This window comes from Peromyscus maniculatus, chromosome 12 (genome assembly GCF_049852395.1).
Source record: "Peromyscus maniculatus bairdii isolate BWxNUB_F1_BW_parent chromosome 12, HU_Pman_BW_mat_3.1, whole genome shotgun sequence".
Taxonomy (NCBI): Eukaryota; Metazoa; Chordata; class Mammalia; order Rodentia; family Cricetidae; genus Peromyscus; species Peromyscus maniculatus.
Genome location: NC_134863.1, coordinates 83,255,006 through 83,266,782, shown reverse-complemented (window position 1 = coordinate 83,266,782; position 11,777 = coordinate 83,255,006). Strand labels below are relative to the sequence as shown.

General features: G+C 45.1%; 1 protein-coding gene across 1 annotated transcript; it reads right to left on the bottom strand.

Moving 5' to 3' along the window:
- Nucleotides 1-6,967: 6,967 nt before the first annotated feature.
- Nucleotides 6,968-10,843, bottom strand: LOC102904246 (carbonyl reductase [NADPH] 1). Its single transcript, XM_042259568.2, has 3 exons — nucleotides 10,361-10,843; nucleotides 8,763-8,870; nucleotides 6,968-7,558 (listed from the first exon to the last, which is right to left on the bottom strand). Exons 1-3 carry the CDS (start codon nucleotides 10,698-10,700, stop codon nucleotides 7,122-7,124), a joined length of 885 nt encoding a protein of 294 aa, XP_042115502.2. The 5' UTR covers nucleotides 10,701-10,843; the 3' UTR covers nucleotides 6,968-7,121.
- Between the last annotated feature and the right edge of the window lie 934 nt (nucleotides 10,844-11,777).

Genomic DNA, 11,777 nt, shown 5'->3' with positions numbered 1-11,777 from the left:
CTACGTGCCACCTGGCTTGTTATGTAGCTTCGATTTGATCCAAAGAAACTGTATTGCTGGTAGTCACAGGAGAGAATGGTCAGGTCACATGCAAAGATCACTTGAGAATTACAGCTGATTTTTCAATGGAAAGGTGTATTTTAAGTTCTGAGGATCACAGGTACCAACCAGACCAGGATGCTCAGGAAACCCACCTATCTAAATAGAAGGATAAATAAAAACTTTCCATGATGGAAACTGGTTAAGAGAAGGCTAACCACTGAGTTAGCCTTCCAGAGGATACTGGAAGGAATATTGTGAACTAAAGAACAAGAAAAGGCCCAGAGGTTAAAGGTGCAAAATAAATGGTATTGGGCCCACACAGCTACAAAAGCTCCCCAAACAAACAAACAAACAAACACACACACACACACACACACACACACACACACACCACACACACCACACACACCATACACATGCACCATACACACACCACGCACACATACATACACCACACACACATACACACACATCCCGCACACACACACACACACACACACACACACACACACACACACACACACACACACAGAGACACACAAGCAAGCACTACAGGCCATTGCCGTCGATCTTGGGTGCCCAACAGCACTAGATTGTAAGACCCATTATTGCTGACTCAGCACACTTTGGTTGTAGGACAGAGAAACTCATTTCTGAACTGGCCAGGAAGCTCTGTACCTACTGGATAGGGCTAGAAGATGCGAGGCAGATGCCTAGGGAGGAAAAGATATTAGTGGATTATCAAGTAGTGAACCCTGCATGCTAAAACCGCATGTCAGTTGGTGCAGCCGCGGCGTGAAGCTTATGCGGTAAATGACTGCTTTTGGGTTGAATCTGAGGCCGCTCTGCAGGAGATCATTCATACCTAGTGTTAGCATTCAGGCAGTTACGCTGGCCTGCTTAGAGTCCTGACAGAATATGTCATCTGCTATGGTACTACATAGTTCCAGGACGCATGCGCTACACCCCCTTAAAGCAAGCTCCGCCTATCCCGCTTCTGCCGCCGCTTCTCATCTCCAGAGGCTGCCTCTGCGCTCACTTCTCTTCCCCCCCTTTCTCCCCCTTTATCTCTCACCCCCAAATAAACCTCCCAAGTGAGTTCTGTTGCGTGGTGTGACTTTCTGGTGCCCCTTGGCTCCAACCTGCCGAGGTCTCCCTTGTGCCGTTTTTAACTGTAAAACTGGGTAAAAGACCTAACCTAGTGTGGTGGTTTGGTTGAGGGTGGCCCCTTCAGCTTTGTATCCTTGGCCCCCCAGTTTGGTGGAACTGTTTGGGAGGGATTAGGGGGTGTGGCTTTGTTGAAGGCGTTACTGGGGAAGGGCTTTGAGGTTTCAAGATCCCACCGCGGTCCTTGTTGGCTCGTTCTCTTCCTCGGACTTGCAGAGAAGGATGCGCATGCACCCTCAGCTGCTGCTTCAGCACCGTGCCTGCCTGCTGCCACGCTCCCCACGATGGCCGTGGACTCACCCTCTGAAACTACAACCTCCTCAATAAACTCTTTCTTTTATCGGTTGCTTTAGCCGTGGTAGCTTGTCACAGCAATATGAAAGTGGCTCACAAACCCTAGGAGGGGAACCTAGTACTCTTGCCTCGTTAAATGGATATGTTGTCAAATTGCCTATGCGACATTTATGTTCATACCCGTAGATAAGTGCTTCCTTCAACCTTGGCCGGGGAAGTGTCTCTCTGTCGTGGTCAGCAGTCAGTGCTGACAATAAATGACTATTGAACGGTCAGCCCTAAATAAATCGTGTCTATCAACCCCCCTCCCACAGTCTCAGGAAACATCTTGGAAGGGGAGGGGAAGTAGGACCTGTGAGGAGCGCTGTGAGATGCTGTCCCCTGGACACACCATGGCCATTGTTTTCATTCTCTGCAGCTACGGTCACAGGCACGACTTGTACAAGGTCAAGCCCAAAAGAACACAATATTCCAAGAGGCAGCATTAGTTGAACCCAGTGAGTTCAGAAAAAAAAAAAAGGGGACTGGAGAGATGGCTTAGAGGTTAAGAGCACTGACTGCTCTTCCAGAGGTCCTGAGTTCAATTCCCAGCAACCACACGATGGCTCACAACCATCTATAGTGAGATCTATATATGACATCTATAATGGCGCCCTCTTCTGTATACCTAATAAATAAATAAATCTTTTAAAAAAAGGATAAAATGGGAAGGGAGACTTGTTAGAGATTCTGGGGGTAGTAAGAATAGGGAGTTGTGATGGATATGACCACGATACATTTTTTACACCTGTAAAATTATCAAGCAATAAGTGAAAGCTATTCTATTACAATAAAGAGTAAGTAAAATTCTAAAAAGAGAAAATTAACATCTATACACATGAAAGTGAAATGGAAAAATTAAGGCATAACGTCTCCCATCCCTGAGCAAGTATGAAGTCTTCCTACTACTTCAAATCTTAACATTTCCTTTGAACAGAGCATGAAGTTAAATGTGTTTTCTAAAATGTTTTTCATGTTAGACTGAACTTTCTCAGTGTAACCAGCACTATGACCTTACATAATCACTGGTCTGATTTTTGAGTTGATAACAAAATAAAAATATTAATTAAAAATCAATTAAAATGTGTCAAAGACTTTAACATTAATACTTCAAACTTTGAAGCCGTTAGAGAAAAACAGAAGGCACAGAGTATAAGACACAGTGCAAGGGATGGGCAAGGGTTTTCCCCAATAGCCCAGGAAACAATATCAAGTATAAACATCCAAAAAACGAGCAAAAGAAACAACAGCAAGGGGAATTAATAGCTGTAGTAGATGATGAACTCAAAAACTAAAAGCAAAAAACAAACAAACAAACAAACAAACAAACAAAAAAACCCCCAAAAGCCCAAATAAACAAACAGGCAAATGAATTGAGCAGATAGTTCAATAAAAGCACAAATAACCAATAAATACACCAAAAAAAGTTTAATGTCCTTAGCCATCATGGAAATACAAGTTAAACCCCATTGAGATTATTTTTCACCCTTGTCTAAAAAAAACATTAAAATTGAACTGATAACCCACCCACATTGCCCCAGTCAAAATGGCTACCATTAGCAAAATCAGCTGGGTTCAGAAAGATGCATCTCCCACATTTTCTCTTATTTGTAGTAGGTTCAAGATAAAGTAAGAGATACAAATATATAAAAGTGGGGACTGATTATAATTCAGCACATGGTGCAGGTGGCTGATAATTGTCCTAACAAGACTCATTATTCTGTTCCAATTAAAACAAAAAGGAAACAAGACAAAATGAGCTGTTGCTACTGTTGTGGAATGCTATTTTAAGATGTGTTACATTTGTTTATGCTGTGGAACATCAGTTTATTGATGCAAAGATGTGCTGCATTCTTTTGTGTTGCATTTGTTTAACTCTGTAAAGCTGTGTTGCTTTGCCTGTCTAAAACACCTTATTGGTCTAATAAAGAGCTGAATGGCCAATAGCTAGGCAGGAGAAAGAGACAGCTGGGACTGGCAGGCAGAAAGAATAAATAGGAAGAGAAATCTGGAAAGAAAAGAAGGATCGAGAAAGAGGAGGAGCGAAAGACTCCAGGGGCCAGCTACTCAGCTACACAGCAAGCCATGAAGCAAGGACTAAAGGAAAGATATATAGACATAGAAAAAGGTAAAAGCCCAGAGGCAAAAGGTAGATGGGATAAGTTAAGAGAAGCTGGCAAGAAACAAGCCAAGGCCTGGCATTTATAAGTAATACTAAGTCTCCCTGTGTATTTATTTGGGAGCTGGGTGGCAGGCCAGAGTTAAAAACAACCAGCAAGATGCTCCTTGGCTCCTTCTGTCTCCACCTAGCCCTGAAGCACATTTTCTTTCCCTTTGACCTAACCTTTGCGTTGTTGTACCCTTGAGATGGAGCTGGTTCGACTTGACGGTCTGCAGAAATGGATAGGTGTGGGGTAGGTTGAAGGCAACCTGCAGAGCAGATATGCATCAGGTAGAAAGATGGTTTGGTATGGAAAGTGTCTGCCTCACAAGTGTGGAGATCTGAGCTCAGATTCCAAGTACCCCTGTGAAAGGTGGACATGGGGTGGGCGTCTGCAGTCTCGGTGATGAATGAAGACAAGTGGATTCCTGGAAGTGAATTGGCCAACGAGCCTGCAACACAGGGTGAAATTCTAGGCTAATGAAACCCTCATTCTGATTTAATTTATGTTGCTGTTATCAAATACTTTGACAAAAAGCAACTTAAGGGAGAAAGTTTTTCAGCTCACAATGTCAGGTTACAATCCATCACCATGACAAAAATCAAGGCAGAAACTTCAAATAGTTCTAACACATCCACAATGAAGGGGAGAGATAGATGAATGAATGCATGTTTATTTGCTTGTGCTCAGCCTGATTTCTTCACCTTCATGCAGTTCAGGACCCCCTGCCTAGGGTGTGTTGACAGCTACCATGTCTTGGGCATTTCCTCATCAAATAACTTAAGACCCGCTCCCCACCCCCAACACCAGGCCAAGTCAATGTGGTCAGTCACACCTTGAATCTTTCTTCCCAGGTAATTCTGAATTGTGTCAAGTCGACAACTGAAGCTAATCTTCAAATGAAATTATAAAATTTGCAGGTAAATTGATGGAACCGGAAAACAGTATACTGAATGAGTGAGCCAAACCCAGGAAGACAAATGCTATACGTTCTCATTCATATGTGGATCTTAGCATAAAACCTTTAGGTTTGTGTGTTTAATTTGCAGTACCTGTAGAATACAGGAAACTAGAAAAGGACTGTTGTTGGGGAAGAGAATGAACGTTCTTAAGGGAGAGGACAGAATAGAACACAGGTGAATAAGAAAGAGAAAGGGAGAGTAATGGGGAGTGACGTGGTTGTTTGAATAAGCACGGCCCCCCTAGAATCATAAATTTGAATGCTTAGTCTCAGGGAGTGGCAATATTTGGCGATGTGTCCTTGTTGGGGTAGGTAGGTATGGCCTCATTGGAGGAAGTGTGTCATTCGGGGTGGGCCTTGGAGTTTCCAGAAACCTAAGCCAGGTCCAGTAGCTCTCTCTCTTCCTGTTGCCTGAGGATCCAGGTGTAGAACTCTCAACATCTTCGGAACCGTGATGTCTGCCTGTGTGTCCCCATGCTTCCCATTAGGACGACAATGGCCTAGACCTCGGAAACTCTAAGCAAGCCCCAGTTAAATGTTTTCCTTTATAAGAGTTGCCATTTTTATGGCCATCTTCATAGCAATCATACAATGTGGAAGACAGAGGTTAAGTGGGGAGAGGGATGAGAGTGGAGGTCAGAGGAGGGGTGGACGGAGGGATGACTAATAGTAAGGATATTTGAAAAAGCCACATGGGAGCATACTTATAATTACATATTACAAATATATGTAATAATTTAATTGGAATTAACCTATGCAGGGGATAATGCTCCTCCAAGAAGTCATAGGTTGCCAAATAAAAATTCCAATGACAAGTGAGAGAGAGCACCCCCCCCCCTTGAGGTACAGGTCAGGGATCTCCTGAGACCATCAAACAACACAGGATATCTGCACTTCTCTTGGCTACCCACCAGAACTTAGTGGAGAGACCTTATTGCTGAAGACACCATACTGGTGTTTCTAGGATGTGGAGAAATCATGTTAGTACAGACCAGGAAGTTTTCTCCTTGTTGGCTAGCTCTTGCAGTGCTTTTATAGCGGGTGCTAGGTAGTCTGCTGGTAGAAAAAGTCATCAACAGTCTCATCTCAGTGAAGGACCAACACAGCAAGATACGCCCAAGGGTACAACAGTGATGTGAATATTATGAGGGTAACCAGCTGCTTTCTGGTTGGATTTAAGGCAGTGGTTCTCAACCTTCCTAACGCTATGACCCTTTAATATTGTTCTTCATGTTGTAGTGACCCTCATCCATAAAATTATTTTGTTGCTACTTCATAACTGTAACTTTGCTACTGTAATGTAAATATCTGATATTCAGGATATATGACCTGATATATGACCCCTGTGGAGATCATGGCCCACAGCTTGAGAATCACCGATTTAAGGCCTGTGTCACAGGCCTAGGACTGTAAATCTGGCCATGGTTGAGGAACTCACAGCTCACAAGGTTGAACCTGTTACTATTATTTTGTTGAATAGACATAGTATGTAACTGCCCTCTAAATTTATACCTCCATACCTGTAGATTAGTTTATTAAGCTCCCAGACTTCATCAGAGAAATTTGTTTGTGTGCAGTGGATGATGGTTAATGAAGAAACTTATAATTGGTCAAAGTACAGATAATTAGTGTCTGTGGAGTGCTCACCAACAATTAGGATGACTATATCACCCTTCCCACAGAGATTCAGGGGCCATTAAGACAAGATGCGGAGAGATTATTAAGCCAGAGGTTGGGGAAGACCAGAGCAAATCACTATCTCCTCAACATGACAGGACCACGGCACTCATGAACTCATGGCATCTGTGATCAGCTGCACACAGACAGTCAACGCTCTAGCACAGAGTGGGTGGTACCCATGAGCCCGCATCCCTAGCTGAGGGGCTATTGACAGCTTCTAGGGGAGGAGAGTCAGTTTTCTTTAAGGGTGAACCCCCTGCCGGGGTAGATTAACCAAGCTTGTGTAAACAGCAGCAGCAGCAGCAGCAAAAAAAGGGAAGTGGGGAGAGTGGATCTGGGGGAGAAGCAGGGGATGAATATGATCAAGATACATTGCATGAATGTATGAAATTCTCAAAGTATTAATAAAAATATTAAAGCTATCACAAATTTATTTCAAAAATTAAAAAAAAAGAGGAGGTCACCTGAGCACCCACACCTGAGGTTTTTTTCCTGCCATCTATGTGTATACCTACTGTGCATGGATACATGTCTAGCATAGCATGAGCGCGCGCGCACGTGTGCGCGCGCACACACACGCACACGCACACACACACACTAAATGAACACACATAAAGAACCATTTAGTTCATCTTGATTTTCATTCTTTATTTCCAACAATTTCATTTTCTCTCTTTGAGGAGGTCAAAAAACTTCTTAGAATTGGAATTAGAGGTCTGTATCACTTTAGGATAGGACACAAACCCAAGGAATGTGGGAAGAGGTGAGAACTGAGTTCACCACGGCTCAACTCTTTTCTCCTGAACAAACTGCCCGTGGGGTCCCTCTGCATCTGGCGGCAAAAGGGCCAAGTACACGGGGGTCTCTGCTCCTTCTTCTGGGCTCTTGGTGGCTTTTGGTCCCGCCATGTCTGTTCTCACCCACCCGGGGCAACAGGCATTGAGCAGGATCTTGTCCCCTCTCCTCTGCTCGCTGAGTTTCCGGGCGTGGATCCTGGACAGGACGGTCACCCCGATCTTGGTCACCGCATATGCACTGTCCGGCCAGCCTTCTTTCTCATGCACTCCTTTTTTCAGATCTTCCACAAACTTGTTCATGAGCCCCACCAGCTCCTCCTCTGTGATGGTCTCACTGCGAAACTTCTGCTGCAGCTCTGGGCTGCACTTTTTCAGGGCATCACGCATTATTTGGCTCGACACGTTCACCACTCTGCCTAAGACACACAACAGGAATGATGAGTTCCAAGGAGCAAGCGGTTGAACATAGGAAATTCCCACTGGAGAGAATCCCAACAATGTGCATTTATAAAAGAGCGTACCCAGATAGTTGCCATGGTATCACAAGTCAAGCTTGGGGCAGATGGAGCAGGCAAGTGGTATGGAAAAGAGCTGCCCTCTGAGGTCTATGGAGCACAGCCTTAAGAAGCACTGGAATCTTCTAGGAGGGTAACTGGGACAGGGGATGGGAGTTTAAATTGCATATGTATGTTTTTAAAGTGGTTGCTTGTCTTTATTGGTGTCAATCACAGAGACAAGTGTGTCATCCACAGTCCATAGCAGATATCTTTGATGCCCCCATTACCTCTTTTGTTGGTGATGAGGTGGGACTTTCCAGGTCCACTGTGAAGGGCTAATTTGGAACAGAGTTCACACTGGTTACTTGTGTCTATTTTATTTCCTCTCTCATCACCACAACTAACCTGCCCCTGTGAAAAGAGGAGGGGGCTATCTGCAGTGGGATGGGAAGCCCAAAAAGAAAGCCACCTGAGAGAGGCTGGCTCACTGCCCAAATTATTTGTGGCCTTAGAAGATTTTATGATGAAAGACGTATGCTAGTTTGTCATGTGCCGGTCATTGGGGAGCTAAGAGGAGCCCGGAGGTAAGTGGAGTCAGATCATAGTAATCAATATAAACCATGCTAAGGCCTGGGCTTCCCACTGAAGGATTTGGGGTTGGGAATAGCAAGTCAGACCACACACAAGGAACGGATAAGGCCTGGGTGAGTTTGTAACTGTGTGGATTGTCAGCAGAGGGCGTTTTGTAGAGCTGAGCTGACAGACCAGGATGCAGGAGACTCCTAGGTGCAAAACTCGGTTCTGACTCTGAGGTGAGGATCTTCTGAGGGATAAGCATGGTGATTCTCCCAAACTGGTTGGTTACCGAGATGATTTATGGAGAATTAGGGCTAGATTGAGGGAGTATGTGATGGGGAGGCAGAAAGGCAAGGGATGGATGGATGTCAGGAGAAGAGAATTCTGGGAGTGCTCAAGGCAGGTAGGAGAATTTTCTGGGTGGTGTGTCCGGTGGGTAGGTGTTGATAAAGCTCCATCAGTGGGCCTTGGGAACACAGAGGGGCATGGGATAAATGGACTTTTGAACTGAGACTTGATCTCAGAGCAGATCACTTATCAGACTCACCTTGGGGTTTTATTAGGGGGAGTAGCTCCATGCAGACAGCCCGGGTACCAAAAAAGTTTGTTTTCATTGCTGCTTCTGCTTGAATGTAAAAGTGGGTCAGATCAGTGCCTTTAGGGGAGAAAGAACAGCAATAGAGAGAGTCATCAGTCAGAACTTGATACAATGGTGGACCTGAAGTCTACTTAGGTAAGTCCTACTGTAGTCGTTTGAATGAGAATGGTCCCCACAAGCTCATCTATTCAAAGGCTTAGTCTCAGGGAGTGGAATTGTTTGGGAAGGCTCATGTTATGTGGCCCTGGTGGAAGAGGTGTCACTGGAAGTGGGCGTTGAGGTTTCAAAAGACCAGATCTGTAGTTGGATTTACATGAAAGCTTGGCCGATACCTTAGGCTCCTTTCTACCTAGTTCTTATAACTTAAATTAACCCATGTCTATTAATTTACTTTCTGCCCTGTGGCATTATTACCTGATCTCTGTATGCCTGTCTGCTTGCTCTGCATCTCTTGGTATCTCTGCCTTCTTTGCCCCACTGTTCTCTATGTTCTGAAAATCCCGCCTAGCTATTGCCTAGCTTTTTATTAAGCCAACCAGAGTGACACATCGTCACAGTGTACAAAAAGATTATTCCACAACACACAACAGGTCTAGCGTCCTTCTCTCTGCCTGCTGCCTGCAGATCAGGATATCAAGCTCTCAGCCACTGCCCCAGCACCATGCCTGTCTGTTTCCCTACCTGGTGATCAAAGACCTGCCCTCTAAAATGTCAGTGAGTCCTCAATTAAATACTTTATTTTATAAGTAGCCTTGGTCGTTATGTCTCTTCCTAATAGAACAGTCCTAAGACCCCTACCAATAAGTAATCCTTGTGCCTCTGTGAGGTTGCTTTTGGTAATCCTGTATTTTATCACATGGCATCACTCCTGGTGCTGAGGTGAAGGCATCCTACAAGGGATCTTGGTGCAAAAGACACCTCCTCATTTTTTGCTTATGTCCAAATCAGTTAGAACTAAACCCAGCTGGTCTTAAGATCCAGTGACAGACACCCCCTTGACATAAACCTGCAAAGGACCCCCGAGTCAAGCCAGATAGCTGGCTGTAAGGTCCTCTGAGTGGAACCTTCTATATATTAGCCTACTATACCAGAACCATACAAGTACGCCATCTTGGGTAAAATTATCTTGGTTAAAATTGGTCCCTGGACCAGCCCTAAATTCCTATCCAGTGTCACCCTGAGCTAAAGTTTAACTGCCCGACTGTTGAACTGTTTTCTCTCAAACAAAGTTGCATTTGTGAGCAACTTTGCTGTTGCATGTGTCTCGAGCTGCATATAAAAGTCAGATTGCATTGTTTGCCCTTAAAATGCAAACCACCCGGCCATTGGGTTTACTTCCCACTAATTTGCTGGAGACAGTCCTGCCAGCACTGAACAAAGACTTCATTCAACTTACTCAGGCCTCTCAGGGATTTTTCTCCTCAGGCACCCTATAACACTGGAATATTTATTTGTTCTTGCTCCTCTCGAGGAACCTATTGAGACCTCCACAAGCCAAAGGTGCTCCCCCCCATCACTCTGCACTGCCAGGCCAAGAGCAGACAGACCTTGCTGGGTGTCCTTGAAGTGGTCATCTCTTTTTGGTGGCTTATTCTTGGGCCAGGTGCTAATGGCTGCGTTGTTGACCAGCACGTCCAGTCCCCCGTACTCCTTGCGCAGAAAGTCGCGCAGGGCGCGGATGCTCTGCGGGTCATCGATGTCCAGCTGGTGGAAGCGCGGGCTCAGGCCCTCCACCTGCAGCTGCTGCACCGCCGACTTGCCCCGCGCCTCATCCCGTGCCGTGAGCACCACGTCCCCCGAGAACTTCCGACAGAGGTCACGCGTGATGGCGAAGCCGATGCCCCTGTTACCCCCGGTCACCAGAGCTACCTGATTGCGAGACGACATAGTTGAGTGGACAGTGAGAGACACCTTCCAGAAGAACTACCTCAGCCGACTCCCGGCTACTAAGATGTTCTTGGACTTGAGAGACTGTAGCATCGTGTGCCTGGGGACCTTTGGCCCAGACGCTTGAGCAGTTTTGGGCATTGCCCTTGGCACAACTCAGTAGAGGATCAGAGCAAACGAGACAAACAAGTCTGAGTTAATGATGGATGAAGTGTCCATTTGGCAGAGAGACATCTTAGTCCTGGAAATGGCCAATCTCCTTTATTGGGGAGTGTTAAACCAGGGATGGTTCACGTGTTGGCAAGGTACATAGATTCAGTTTTTATAATAGCTTACCACAAGAGAACCTGGATAGTTTATAACAGTCAGAATGTGGAATGTGTTGATAGGCAGTTAAGACAAGGGAGAAAGGTGAGGCCAGCTTATAGAGACCCAGAGGACACCTAGGTCCAAGCCTAGCACTTTGTCTTGAAGGACTTTTAGAAGGTCATGGTTGGACTCACCTAGAAAGGAAAATGAAGGACTTTGCCAACAGCTCTGAGGTTCTTGGAAGCTACTCACCTGGCAGCCAGGAACTCTTCAGTTGGCCATGTGATTAGGTCTGACCTTTCACATCTGCTTCTCTAGCCTTAACTTTCTGAGGCTCCTTCTTACTTCGAGAAATGAGATCTGCCATGAACATTTGTTCTTCTTGGCATTTATAACATTTCTCTGCAAATGAAAAAGTCTTTACAGCTAGTGTAGAATGAGATCTAAGGAATGGGTGGGGACCTGATGGTCTGCTGCTTATATGAAACAAAACAAAACAAAACAAAAAGCAAAAAAACAACACTGCAGGTAATTCTTGGCTAGGTTTTCCATAATGGCAGGAAACATTTTTAAGTCACCACAGGCTGACACATTGGGAACTAGAAAGCCATCATTGTCACTGCAGGTCAGAATGGCAGCTTTCAGGGCACAGGGCAGCCCCGTAGAGTACTTTAGAGGAATCAAGGTGCACTGTTTTGTTTAAATTTTAATAAAAATTATATTGATATCTATTGCAAGTGGAGCACATTCCCCCGACATTCCCCGCCT

Excerpts from the sequence above, each read along its gene's own strand:
- LOC102904246 (XM_042259568.2), bottom strand. The coding sequence starts at position 10,700 with ATGTCGTCTCGCAATCAGGTAGCTCTGGTGACCGGGGGTAACAGGGGC. Across the intron at positions 8,871-10,360 it reads CTTCAAGGACACCCAGCAAG|GCACTGATCTGACCCACTTT; the intron begins GTCTGTCTGCTC and ends TCTCCCCTAAAG. Across the intron at positions 7,559-8,762 it reads CCCCCTAATAAAACCCCAAG|GCAGAGTGGTGAACGTGTCG; the intron begins GTGAGTCTGATA and ends TGTGTGTCTTAG.